Below are 14,720 nucleotides of genomic sequence, written 5' to 3'. Positions count from 1 at the left end.
TAAGAAGAAATTTGTACTAGTTGGACATTGTCTTGGAATTATAACGTGACATACTGGAACTGTATGAATAGTCCTGTTCCAGATTCATCTTCTAATGTTTTCATTTTGTTTCAAAAATTAATTATAACATTTATAATTTATATGCTCGTGGTATACACTTTAACACCTTTTGTAGCTTATCTCTGTCTAATACAGTGCTGAGACCACAGTGGGATTCCATACAGATATATGAATTAGGTTTGGGGCAGTATAAAGATACTTGTTCAGATACACTGTTCATTTTTAAAGATGCAATGTGAAGCTCATTTGCTGGTTCTTGCTGTTTGCTGTATTTGTTAATTTCCTCCTGGTGTGGTTTCTTGTCTCGTAGTGGTATGTTTGAAGATAATACCTTTGTATATATGATAGAACCACTGGAGCTGATTCACGATGAGGTAAGTCTGTGACCTCAGTTTCCTTATGGTGTTTTGTTCTTTTAGCATCTTTGCCTTTGAGCCATAAAGAACATAATGTGGATGTCAGCGTACATTTATATGTAGTACTGGTGTATTGAATTTAGAAATATGCAGGTTATGACCTGCTGCACTGGGGAACATAAGCCAGCTACATGGGCTCGGCAGGTGGCTCTGTCAGCATCCAAGCTCCCACTTTGGGGAAGTGAAACCCATGGTTCTTTTGATTGAAGGTGCGGTTTCAGTACACTCACACAGGGGAAGTAAAGTCATAGGATTTATTACATACAGATTCCGGAATCTGGGGTAGGGAGCAGTAAGCCAGAGGAAGGCAGTCCTCCTTCCCAGGTCACTAGTGAACAGGAGATAGAGAACAGGGTAGCAAGCACCTGTTACTTGAAAGACGGTTGGAGTGGAGGTCCCTAACTTTTAGTGGGCTTAATTCTTTTTTTTATTATTATGTTATGTTAGGCACCATACATTACATCAGTAGTTTTTGATGTAGTGCTCCATGATTCATTGTTTGCATATAACACCCAGTGCTCCATGCAGTACATGCCCTCTTTAATACCCATCACCAGGCTAACCCATCCCCCCACCCCCCTCCCCTCTAGAACCCTCAGTTTGTTTTTCAGAGTCTACAGTCTCTCATGGTTCATCTCCCCCTCCGATTTCTCCCCCTTCATTTTTCCCTTCCTACTATTGTCGTCTTCTTTTTTTAACATATAATGTATTATTTGTTTCAGAGGTATAGGTCTCTGATTCGTCAGTCTTACACAATTCACAGCGCTCACCATAGCACATACCCTCCCCAGTGTCTATCACCCAGCCACCCCATCCCTCCCACCTCCCACCACCGCTCCAGCAACCCTCAGTTTGTTTCCTGAGTCTCTTAGGGTTTGTCTCCCTCTCTGGTTTTGTCTGGTTTCATTTTTTCCTCCCTTCCCCTATGATCTTCCATCTTGTTTCTCAAATTCCTCATATCAGTGAGATTATATGATACTTGTCTTTCTCTGATTGACTTATTTTGCTTAGCATAATACCCTCTAGTTCCATCCACATCATTGCAAATGGCAAGATTTCATTTTTTTTGATGGCTGCATAATATTCCACTGTGTGTGATATATATATCACATCTTCTCTATCCATTCATCTGTTGATGGACATCTTGGCTGTTCCCATAGTTTGGCTATTGTGGACATTGCTGCTATAAACATTGGGGTGCACTTATCCCTTCGGATCACTACATTTAGTGGGCTAAATTCTAAGTGGTTATTTTAAAAGATGTCCTGGGAAAAGCAAAGCGGGAACTTAGAGCGGGAATCCTAAACTCAAGTTCTTTTTTTTTATTATTTCAGATTTTTTTTTTCTGATATTTTTTCAATTTCTTTTTTTTATTATGTTCAGTTAGCCACTCTATAGTACATAATTAGTCCTTGATGCAGTGTTCAGCAATTCATTAGTTAAGTATAACACCCAGTGCTCATCACAGCATGTGCCCTCCTCAATACCCATCACCCTGTTACCCCCTCCCCCCACTCGCCTCCCCTATGAGACCCCCAGATTGTTTCTCGGGGTCCGTAGTCTCTCATGGTTCATCTCCCTCTCTGATTTCTCCCCCTTTGGATTTCCCTCCCTTCCCCTATGGTCCTCCATGCTATTGTTTATGTTCCACATATGAGTGAAACCATATGATAATTGTCTTTCTCTGTTTGACTTACTTCACTTAACATAATTCCCTCCAGTTCCATCCATGTCAGTGCAAATGGTGGGTATTCATCGTTTCTGATGGCCGAGTAATATTCCATTGTGTATATGTACCACATCTTCTTTATCCATTCATCTGTTGAAGGGCATCTTGGCTCCTTCCATAGTTTGGCTATTGTGGACATTGCTGCTATGAACATTGGGGTGCACGTGCCCCTTGTTTTCACTCCATCTGTATCTTTGGGGCACATACCTAGTAGTGCAATTGCTGGGTTGTAGGGTAGCTCTATTCTTTTTTTTTTATGATTTTTTTTTAAATTTTATTATGTTATCTTAGTCACCATACAATACATCATTAGTTTTTGATGTGGTGATCCACGATCCATTGTTTTCATATAACACCTAGTGCTCCATGCTGTACGTGCCCTCCTTAATACCCATCACCAGGCTAACCAATCCCCCTTCCCCCCTCCCCTCTAAAACCCTGTTTGTTTCTCAGAGTCCATAGTCTCTCATGGTTCATGTCTCCCTCCAATTCCCCCCCCCTCATTTTTCCCTCCCTTCTCCCAGTGTCCTCCATGCTATTCCTTATGTTCACAAATAAGTGAAACCATATGATAATTGACTTCTCTGCTTGACTTATTTCACTTAGCATAATCTCCTCCAGTTCCATCCATGTTGATGTAAAAGTTGGGTATTCATCCTTTCTGATGGCTGAGTAATATTCCATTGTATATATGGACCACATCTTTATCCATTCATCTGTTGAAGAGCATCTTGGCTCTTCCCACAGTTCGGCTATTATGGACATTGCTGCTATGAACACTGGGGTGCATATGGCCCTTCTTTTCACTACATCTGTGTCTTTGGGGTAAATACCCAGAAGTGTAATTGCTGGGTCATAGGGTAGCTCTATTTTTAATTTTTTGAGGAACCACCACACTGTTTTCCAAAGTGGCTGTACCAACTTGCATTCCCACCAACAGTGTAAGAGGGTTCCCCTGTCTCTACAACCTCTCCAACATTTGTTGTTTCTTTCCCTGTCCATTTTTGCCATTCTAACTGGTGTAAGGTGGTATCTCAATGTGGTTTTGAATTGAATTTCCCTGATGGCTAATGATGATGAACATTTTTTCATGTGTCTGTTAGCCATTTATATGTCTTCTTCAGAGAAGTGTCTTTTCATATCTTCTGCCCACTTTTTGACTTGATTATTTGTTTTTTGGGTGTTGAGTTTGAGAAGTTCTTTATAGATCTTGGATACCAGCCCTTTATCTGTAGTGTCATTTGCAAATATCTTCTCCCATTCTGTGGGTTGCCTCTTTGTTTTGTTGACTGTTTCCTTTGTTGAGCAGAAGCTTTTTATCTTGATGAAGTCCCCAAAGTTCATTTTTGCTTTTGTTTCACTAGCTTTTGGAGATGTATCTTGAAAGAGGTTGCTGTGGGCGATGTCAAAGAGGTTACTGTCTATATTCTCCTCTAGGATTTTGATGGATTCCTGTCTCACATTGAGGTCTTTCATCCACTTTGAGTTTATCTTTGTGTATGGTGTTAGAGAATGGTCGAGTTTCATTCTTCTGCATGTGGCTGTCCAATTTTCCCAGCACCATTTATTGAAGAGACTGTCTTTTTTCCATTGCATGTTTTTTCCTGCTTTGTTAAAGATTATTTGACCATTGAGTTGAGGGTCCATATATGGGTTCTCTATTCTGTTCCATTGGTCTATATGTCTTTTTTTGTGCTAGTACCATGCTACCTTGGTGATCACTGCTTTGTAATATAGCTTGAAATCGGGCAACGTGATGCCCGCAGCTTTGTTTTTCTTTTTCAACATTTCCTTGGCGATTCGGGGTCTTTTCTGATTCCATACAAATTTTAGGATTGTTTGTTCCAGCACTTTGAAAAATGTCATTGGAATTTTGATCGGGATGGCATTGAAGGTATAGATTGCTCTGGGTTGCATAGACATTTTAACAGTGTTTATTCTTCCGATCCATGAGTGTGGAATGTTTTTCCATCTTTTTGTGTCTTCTTCAATTTCTTTCATGAGTATTCTGTAGTTCCTAGAGTAAGATCCTTTACCACTTTGGTTAGGTTTATTCCGAGGTATTTTATGGTTTTTGGTGCTATTGTAAATGGAATTGTTTCTCTAATTTCTCTTTCTACAGTTGCGTTTTTAGTGTATAAGAAGGCAACTGATTTCTGTGCGTTGATTTTGTATCCTGCCACATTACTGAATTGCTGTATGAGTTCTAGTAATTTGGGGATGGAGTCTTTTGGGTTTTCCACATAAAGTATCATGTCATCTGCAAAAAGAGAGAGTTTGACTTCTTCTTTGCCAATTTGAATACCTTTTATTTCTTTTTGTTGTCTGATTGCTGTTGCTAAGACTTCTAGTACTATGTTGAACAATAGTGGCGAGAGTGGGCATCCTTGATGTGTTCCTGATCTTAAGGGAAAGGCTCTCAGCTTTTCCCCATTGAGGATGATATTCACTGTGGGTTTTTCATAGATGGATTTTATGAACTTGAGGAATGTTCCCTCTATCCCTATACTCTGGAGAGTTTTAATCAGGAAAGGATGTTGTATTTTGTCAAATGCTTTTTCTGCATCAATTGAGAGGACCATATGGTTCTTCTCTCTCCTCTTATTAATGTGTTTTATCACATTGATTGATTTGCGAATGTTGAACCACCCTTGCATCCTGGGGATAAATCCCACTTGGTCGTGGTGGATGATCCTTTTAATGTATTGTTGGATCCTATTAGCTAGGATTTTGTTGAGGATTTTGGAATCCGTATTCATCAGGGATATCAGTCTGAAATTCTCCTTTTTGATGGGGTCTTTGCCTGGTTTGGGGATTAAGGTAATGCTGGCCTCATAGAATCAGTTTGGAAGTTTTCCTTCTGTTTCTATTTTTTGAAACAGCTTCAGTAGAATAGGTATTATTTCTTCTTTGAATGTTTGGTAGAATTCTCCAGGGAATCCATCAGGCCCTGGACTCTTGTTTTTGGGGAGGTTTTTGATCACTGCTTCAATCTCGTTACTGGTTATTGGCCTATTCAGGTTGTCAATTTCTTCCTGTTTCAGTCTTGGCAGCTTATAGGTTTCCAGGAAGGCCTCCATTTCATCCAGATTGCTCAGTTTATTGGCATACAGTTGTTGATAATAATTTCTAATAATTGTTTCTATTTCCTTGGTGTTAGTCATGATCTCTCCCCTTTCATTCATAATTTTATTAATTTGGGTCCTTTCTCTTTTCTTTTGGGTAAGTCTGGCCAGTGGTTTATCGATCTTTTTAATTCTTTCAAAGAACCAACTTCTAGTTTCGTTGATCTGATCTACTGTGTTTCTGGTTTCTAATTCATTGATCTCTGCTCAAATTTTAATTATTTCTCTTCTAATGCTTGGCTTAGGCATCATTTGTTGCTTTTTCTCTAGTTCTTTAAGGTGTAGAGTTAGTTGGTGAATTCGGGATTTTTCTATTTTTTTGAGTGAGGTTTGGATGGCTATGTATTTCCCCCTTAAGACCGCCTTTGCAGTATCCCATAGGTTTTGGACTGACGTGTTTTCGTTCTCATTGATTTCCATGATTGTTTAAGTTCTTCTTTGATTTCCTGGTTGACCCAAACATTCTTGAGCAGAGTGGTCTTTAGCTTCCAAGTGTTTGAATTTCTGCCAAATTTTTTCTTGTGATTGAGTTCCAGTTTAAAAGCATTGTGGTCTGAGAATATGCAGGGAATAATCTCAATCTTTTGGTATTGGTTGAGACCTGATTTGTGACCCAGTATGTGGTCTATTCTGGAGAAAGTTCCATGTGCGCTCGAGAAGAATGAGTATTCTGTTGTTTTACGGTGGAATGTTCTGTAAATATCTATGAGGTCCATCTGGTCCAATGTATCATTCAAAGCTCTTGTTTCCTTGTTGATTTTCTGCTTAGATGATCTGTCCATTGCTGAGAGTGGAGTATTGAGGTCTCCTACAATTAACGTATTGTTATCAATATGACTCTTCATTTTGGTTAACAGTTGGCTTAGGTAGATGGATGCTCCCATGTTGGGGGCATAGATATTTACAATTGATAGATCTTCTTGTTGGATAGACCCTTTAAAAATGATATAGTGTCCTTCTGTGTCTCTAATTACAGACTTTAGTTTAAAATCTAATTTGTCTGATATAAGAATTGCTACCCCAGCTTTCTTTTGAGGTCTGCCGGCATGGAAGATGGATCTCCATCCCTTCACTTTCAGTCTGGATGTATCTTTAGGTTCAAAATGAGTCTCTTGTAGGCAGCATATGGATGGGTCCTGTCTTTTTATCCAATCTACAACCTTGTGCCGTTTTATGGGAGCATTAAGCCATTCACGTTGAGAGTGATTATGGAAAGATATGAATTAATGTCATCATGTTGCCTGTGAAGATGTTGTTTTTATAGATTGTCCCTGTAAACTTCTGTTGTATATCACTCTTGGGGGCTTTCTCCTTTTATAGAACACCCCTTAATATTTCTTGCAGGGCCGGCTTAGTGGTCACATATTCTTTCAGTTTCTGCCGGCCGTGGAAGCTCTGCATCTCTCCATCCATTCTAAATGACAGTCTTGCCAGATAAAGTATTCTTGGCTGCATGTTCTTCTCATTTAGTACCCTGAATATGTCTTGCCAGGCCTTTCTGGCTTGCCAGGTCTCTGTGGATAGGTCTGACGTTATTCTGATGTTCCTCCCTCTGTATGTAAGGAATCTCTTCCCCCTAACTGCCCTTAAGATGGTTTCCTTGGTTCTAAGATTTGCAAGTTTTACTATTACATGCTGGGGTGTTGGCCTGTTTTCCTTGATCTTGGGAGGGGTCCTCTCTGCCTCTAGGACGTGAATGTTTGTTTCATTCCCCAGATTAGGGAAGTTCTCAGCTACTATTTGCTCATATACATCTTCTAGTCCTCTCTCTCTCTCCACTCCCTCCAGAATTCCAATTATTCTGACATTGGAATGCTTCATGGTGTCACTTATTGCTCTGATTCTATTTGCATGGATTCTGAGTTGTTTTTCCCTGGCCTCCTCTTTTCCCTTTTTATCTATTATATTGTCTTCCAGGTCACTTATTCATTCTTCTGCCTCAGTTACCCTAGCTGTTAGATTATCTAGATTGGATTGGATCTCATTGATAGCATTTTTAAGTTCTGCCAATTCAGCTTTCATTTCTGCCCTTAGAGACTCTATGTTGCCATTAATTGATTTCTCCATTCTAGCCATTGTCTTCACAATTGCTAGCCTGAATTCCATCTCCGACATCTTGGTTATATCTGCATCCATTTGTAAATCTGCAGCATAAGTCATAATCTCTGAGTCTTTTCTATTTTGGGGGCTCCTCCTCCTAGTCATTCTGTTGATGGGTGTTTGAGGGAATGTATAGAGTCCAAATTATTGACCAGAACCCAAGCAAGATGCACCTGTTTTCTTGGGACCTTAGGGTTGCTGGCCTGTTGTTTTCCCAGCCTGTCTTCTGCGGGAGGGGCCTGCCCCGCCTGTTACTCAGGCAACCCTGGTGGGGCGGAGTTGCCCTGCCCCCCTGTGGTGGGGAATGGGCTCAGCAGGAATCAGTTTTGGGGGCTTTTGTTCTCTGGCGGCTTTCCCTTGCGGCTTTCTGCGTCTCTTCCACGAGTCAGAGCAGAAGAGACCGTTTCCAACCCTCTGCCTCAGAGCAGAGAGACCTCAGTCTGTTCTTCAGTGAGCTCTCTAGGCCACACTGTCTCTGTTTCTGTCCGTGCTGCTATAAACTGCAGCGGCCTGGGTTATGCACCCCTCCGCAGTGCCCCCAGTCCTGCCTCCAGGTCGGGGCACGTCTCTGCCCTTTGCGCTTCTAAAACCACCAGCTGCTCCCAGTTCGCTCTGGGTTTCTGTCCCGGGGGCTGCAGTTCACAGGCGCGACCCCACCGCTCTGGGTTTCCGCCCCGGGGGCCGCCCTAGAGTCCTTTCCCCGCCGCTACCGGTCTGCGAGTCTGTGCCCGTCCCCAGCGAGCGAGGCTGTCGCTCACCGGCGGTGTAGGATCCCCACGGCCAGGATCCCTCCCGCTGCCATTTATCCTCTGATATCTGCCCGCGGAATCACGGCTCCCCGCTTCGTACCTCGAAACTAACCGCCTGCAATATTCTGTTTGTAGAGATCCAGATCTTTTTACATCTTAGGCTGGTTTCATGGGTGCTCAGACTGGTCTGGTAGATATCCAGCTCAATTCCGGGGACCAGTTGAAATAGGGTCCCCTACTCCTCTGCCATCTTTCCTTCTCTCTGCGTAACTCTATTCTTAACATCCTGAGGAACCTCCATACTGTTTTCCAGAGTGGCTGTACCAACTTGTATTCCCACCAGCAGTGTAAGAGGGTTCCCCTTTCTCCACATCCTCACCAACATTTGTTGTTTCCTGTTTTCTGCCCTAAACTCAAGTTCTCATCAAAATGTCCAGACCCTGGGTGTGAGCAGCGTTATCATGCTGTAAAATGCCTAGGCAATAACTCAGAAAAATACAAGTTGTTTTTCTCGTCACACCAGGCCACATACCAGTAAGGAATGATAAGAGGCAATAAATCTAGGCTTTTGGAAGTGAAGGCACTTCTTTCCAGTCTATAGAGCAGAGTGGACATTTTGTTTTGTACTGACCCACTTCTTTTCCTTTGAACTAGCTTTTATTTTCACTTCTTCTTTAGATAATTGTATGCCTATAAACATATACTTAACTTTTATAAGAGTCTTCAGTGGGAAAATTTGTAGTTGAACTATGATTATATTAGATAGCATTTAGTTTTGTTTAGAGATAGGGAAGAAAATAATATTTAGAGTCATGCACAGGCCAGCAACCTAGATAAGAAACCATAAGGACATTGTGCTGAGTGAAATAAGTCAGACAGAGGAAGGCAAAAACTCTATGATCTTGCTTATATGTGGAATCTAAAAGTACTGAACTCAGAAGCAGAGAACAGATTAGTGGTTATCAGAAGCCAGTGGGGGAAATGCGTGAAGGAGGTCAAAAGGTACAAACTTCCAGGTATAAGATAAATAAATTCTGGGATGTAATGTACAACTTGATGACTATAGTATCTTTGTATATTTGAAAGTTGCTAAGACAGTAGATCTTAAAAGTCCTCATCACAAGGAAAAAATTGTGATGTGATGGATGTTAACTACACTTATATATTTTGCAATATATGCATATATCAGATCATTATACTGTACACCTTAAACTTATACAATATTACGTATTATTATATCCCCATAAAATTGGACTAAAAAAGGAATCATATACTCTACTAGTGTTGCTCACTAATAGAATGAAAACAAATCTGAAATTTGATCTGTATTCATTAGGTATTGTAATGAGGGCTTACTACATACTGGGTACTATTTTAGGTGCTGGGGATAAAGTGGTGAATAAGACAAACATAGAGCCTGAGCTTTATGGAGCTTATAGTCTACAGGGGCAGACAGGGATAAACGGGATGAGTAAGTAATTACATACTGTTTGTTAGATAGCGTGCTAAGGAGAAAAAAAATGAAGCCAAGGAGGTAGATTTACAAGGAAGAACAAATGAGATGGTACTTTTGAAGGAGGACTTTCAAGAAATTAGGGAGCTGGAAGAGCATTCCAGGAGAAGAGCAAATGCAAAGGCCCTGAGGCAGGAGTGTGTGTTGTAGGAACTTTGAGGGGCCCAGCTAGGTTGGACAAGAGTGGACAAAGGGGAGAGTGGTAGGAGATGAAGGCTCTGAGAAGTGGAAATAGGGAAATCATAGCAGTGAGAAGAACTGCTAATGGGAAAATACTATTTTGAGAGTGATCAAGTCAGAATATTGCAATTATTTGATGGGGCGCAGAAAACTTTTTTTTTTTATCTGCAGAGATTTCACCTGTAGATAAAATAAGTTTTGACCCAGGTACTAGCCATTTAGACTATTGATCATCACAGTTGAACAAACATTTTTTGCTGTGGCAATGTATATATAAATATGGAGTAAGTTTCAAATTTGAGACAGAAGTGTCATTTAACTTTAAATGTTTAATGTTTGCTTAAACCTGTATCATTTTTCAACTAGTAAGTATAAAAATTACTGGATAATGAAGACAACCACCCTTAGATAAAGTCATTTTGATTAAGTAAAATGTTTTTCCCCTACTCTAGTGGTAGGTAAATAACTTGTATACAGCAAGATTATTTGACTTGGTACACAAACAATTGACTTTGATTTCTTGTGCTGATTAATGGCCCTGTTATGCTAAAAAAAAAAAACCCAAAGAACAAAACAAAAACCCCAAATAACGACTCCCTAAGCCTCATAGTTTTCAAATATGTAAAATAAGATGTTTTTTTTCAGTGCATCCCCAATAGGGCAGTTTTGCAGGTTTGATGAATTAAGAAATGTATGTGACTATGCTTAATAAACTGTTGAAGAAATTTATCTGTACAAACTGTTATCATCATAGTATTTAAAGCATCGGTTTTACATTGTTATAGCCATAATCATGTTCTTCAGGGGCTGATTGTTCCATGCCTACTCCCTTTTCTCTTTTGCTTTCTTCCTTACTCCCTACCTTTTGTTCATGTAACAATCTGTCTTCATCTTCGCCATGAGGAGAGGGAAAGGAACAGTGCTTGAAACTTTAGTCGGCTTTTAAAATTGTGTTTCTAATCCAGTTGTGAGTTTCATTGCTCTGAGTATCATTTCACCTGTTACCAGAATTAAGAATTTACTGAACTTGAATTTAGATTTGTTGATGTTTAGTTTATTATTACTGGTTTTAGTATGCTTTACAGTAAGTCAAGTAATATGGATGGGATATTTCTAATAAGAATTCATGTTATCTCTCAAGCAGTGAATAGCAAAACTCTTAATTATTGTGAGTCTCATATGTAATCTATTAAGAACACTTTTTAAATAACTAGTTTTCTGCTTATGAAACTAATACATCATAGGAAATTTGGAAAAGCAAAATAAGCAAATACTTAACTACATTGTAATTTTCCATGATCCCATCCTGGAGAGAGAAACTTCTCTTCACCTTTAGTATACATTCTTCCAGTTTTTCAATGATATGTTCTTATATATTTTTAAAATAAATTGAATCATTATTCTGTAATAGAAATTTAGCTCAATGATGGATCTCTCTGAGTTGCAGTATTTTTATTTGTAAAATAAAGATGATATATGCATTATATAGAGTTCTTGTGAGGATTAAATCAGGTAACGTGTACATTAACAGTGTCTGGCAGATAGTATGCGCTCAGTAATGGAAGCTGATAGTAAATAATAGGAATGGAAATAAGATGTTTCTAGAAGTGTAGTTTCTAGGGCAAAGGATATAAATATTTTCAAGGTCATTGATAGACATTGCTAAATTTCTCTTTGAACTATGCTCCCAATTTATTCCTATCAGCAGAGTATGAGAGTGCTTTTTACCTTGAAACCATAATAACTATGGTTATTATAATTTTAAAACCTTTGCCAACAGGATGGGAAAAACTGGTATATCTTTTTTTTTAATTTGCATTTTGAAGGAGTATTAAAGCATTCATCATTTTTTTATACATTCATTGACCATTTATGTTTCTTTCTTGTGAATTTCCTATTCATGGCTTTGAAGAAAGCTGTTTCAGAGTAGCTAATAAAACTATGCTTTTATCTACACTGGAGCAATTGAATGGTGCACTATTTTTAAAAAAATTAAAGTTTCAATAAGACATACTTTTCATTTTTGATAGCTAAAACATTAGCATATAAATGTTCCCATTTGAAGAAGGATATTGGAGAAAGTTCTAACACTCTTCCGTAGAAGCTTGATCACATCTTGCTTTTTAATGGTCCACAATTGTTTTGTTTCAGAAAAGCACAGGTCGACCACATATAATCCAGAAAACCTTGGCAGCACAATATTCTAAGCAAATGAAGAATCTCAGTAAGTTTTAATTAAGATGGCCATTTTATTTTATGTAATAGGAGCCGTGCCTTGGGGAAACTCAGTGTGCATGCAGGAGGTGAAATTGCTCTGCAGTGAGCCGTGTGGGTGGGCAGTGGCATGAACTGTGGCTGGTGTGGAATGAAGCCTGGAGAGTCGTTGCCGATGGAAATACTGAAAGAAGAAGCCCAGGAGTAAACCTCTATTAGAACCAGACAGTGTGGCTAAATTTAATGGTGATTTGCAATGAGGCTCATCCTTAAATTTCTCTGACAGTTTACTGCTTTTTAGACAATTTGTATTGTCTTGCTCTTATGTTCTGGTCCTGAGGTATCTTAAGCACACTGATGTTGACGAAAGCTTCTTTTGGATTATTGGGGTATGTGATATTGCTTCTGTACATTAATGCCAAAAGTCTTCAATAATTTATGCAAAGTCTTATGCCATACATCATTTTTAAATCTAAAATGAATTAAGCACAGTGAAATTCTCTTAAATTTTCAGATACTGAGGGTCAGATGGTTGTAGGTCAGATATGCATATTCTAATGAACCTTGAATGGCTCGTTACATTTTTGATGATGTTTGGAAGAATATAATATTTGAATTATAAATTATAATTTGTGCATTACGAACAGAATTAGATTTGTGACCATGAGAATGTGAAATGTTTAGTGACCGGCATACTTTTTTCACCTTAGTTTATTTTGATTTTGAGATGATGTATGCTATCGATGTTGCTGTTTCTTCACATAATATTTTTATTTTATTTTATTTTATTTTTTGCATCATGATAAGTATACTCTTTAATTCCCATCACCTATCTTACCCATCCCCCTCCCCCCACCTCCCTTATGGTAGACATCAGTTTGTTCACTATAGTTAAGAGTTTTCCTGGTTTGTCTCTTTTTCTCTCTCTTTTTTTTTTTCCTTTACTCATTTAGTTTGTTTCTTAAATTCCACTTAGGAGTGATATCACATGGTTTTTGTTTTTCTCTGACTGACTTATTTCGCTTAGCATTATACTCTCTAACTCCATCTCTGTTGTTGCAAATGGCAAGATTTCATTCTTTTTTATGGCTGTGTAATATTCCTCTGTGTGTGTGTGTGTGTGTGTGTGTGTGTGTGTGTGTACCACATCTTCTTTGTCCTTTCATCTACTGATGGACATTTGGGCTGCTTCCATAGTTTGGCTATTGTAAATAATGCTGCAATAAACACAGCGGTGTATATATCCCTTTGAATTAGTGTTTTTGTATTTTTTTGGTAAATACCTAGTGGTGTGATTGCTGGATTGTAGGGTAGCTCTATTTTTAACTTTTTGAGGAACCTCCATACTGTTTTCCAGAGTGGCTGCACCAGCTTGCATTCCCACCAACAGTGTAGGAAGATTCCTTTTTCTCCACAGTCTCACCAACACTTGTGGTTTCTTGTGTTTTTTATTTTACCCATTCTGACAGGTGTGAGGTGATAGTTTTGATTTGCATTTCCATGATGATGAGTGATATTGATCATCTTTTCACGTGTCTCTTGAGCATCTGGTTATCTTCTTTGGAGAAATGTGTGTTCATATCTTTTGTCCTTTTTTTGTAATTTTTTTTTTTTTTTTTGAGAGAGAGAGAGTGCATGTACAGCAGAGGAGGGGCAGAGGGAGAGGGAGAGAGAGAATCCCAAGCCGGGTCCATGCCCAGCCTGCAGCCCAATGAGGGCTCAATCCCACAACCCCGAGATCATGAGCTGAGCCAAAATCAGGAGCTGGATGCCTAACTGACTGAGCCACCCAGGCATCCCTCTTCTGTCCATTTTTTAATCGGATTATTTGGTTTTTGGGTATTAAGTTGTATCCATTTTTTATATATTTTGGATACTAGCCCTTTATCAGATATGTCATTTGTAAATATTTTCCCCCATTCAGTAGGTTGCCTTTTAGTTTTGGTGATTGTTTCCTTTGCTGTGCAAAAACATTTTATTTTGAGATAGTCCCCATAGTTTATTTTTGCTTTTGTTTCCCTTACCTCAGGAGACATATCCAGAAAAATGTTGCTATGGCTGATGTCAGAGAAATTATTGCCTGTGCTCTCTTCAAGGATTTTTATGGTTTTAGGCCTCACATTTAGGTCTTTAATCCATTTTGAGTTTATTTTTGTGTGTGGTGCAAGAAAGTGATCCAGGTTCATTCTTTTGCACGAAGCTGTTATTGAAGAGATTGTCTTTTTCCATTTTATATATATTCATTCCTCTTTTGTTGAAGATTAATTCACCATATAATTGTGGGTTTATTTCTGGGTTTTCTATTCTATTCCGTTGATCTGTGTGTCTGTTTTTATGCCAGTAACATACTGTTTTAATCACTACTGCTTTGTAATATAACTTGAAGTCTGAAATTGTGATACCTTGAGTTTTGTTTTTCTTTTTCAGGATTGCTTTGGCTATTTGAGGTCTTTTGTGGCTCCGTACAAATTTTAGGGTTGGTTGTTTCTAGTTCTATGGAAATGCTTTGGTATTTTGATAGGGATTGCAGTAAATCTGTAGATTACTTTGGGTAGTGTAGACATTTTAACAATAGATGTTCTTCCAGTCCACGAGCGTGGATTGTCTTTCCATTTCTTTGTGTTATCTTCAATT

At 38.9% G+C, this 14,720-nt stretch overlaps 1 protein-coding gene across 1 annotated transcript in view; it reads left to right on the top strand.

Annotated features, from left to right (window-relative positions):
* ADAM23 (ADAM metallopeptidase domain 23) overlaps nt 1-14,720 on the top strand; it is a 170,269-nt gene that overhangs the window by 102,212 nt on the left and 53,337 nt on the right. The window contains exons 6-7 of the mRNA XM_035007297.1: nt 371-434; nt 12,024-12,096. Of these exons, the coding sequence (XP_034863188.1) occupies nt 371-434; nt 12,024-12,096 (137 nt within the window). The remainder of the gene's footprint in view (nt 1-370; nt 435-12,023; nt 12,097-14,720) is intronic.

The sequence above is a fragment of the Mirounga leonina genome, unplaced genomic scaffold (genome assembly GCF_011800145.1).
Source record: "Mirounga leonina isolate KUSES-001 unplaced genomic scaffold, KU_Mleo_1.0 Mir_151, whole genome shotgun sequence".
NCBI classification, from domain to species: Eukaryota; Metazoa; Chordata; class Mammalia; order Carnivora; family Phocidae; genus Mirounga; species Mirounga leonina.
Note: the sequence above shows the minus strand (reverse complement) of the source record. Positions and strands in the feature narration are given on the sequence as shown.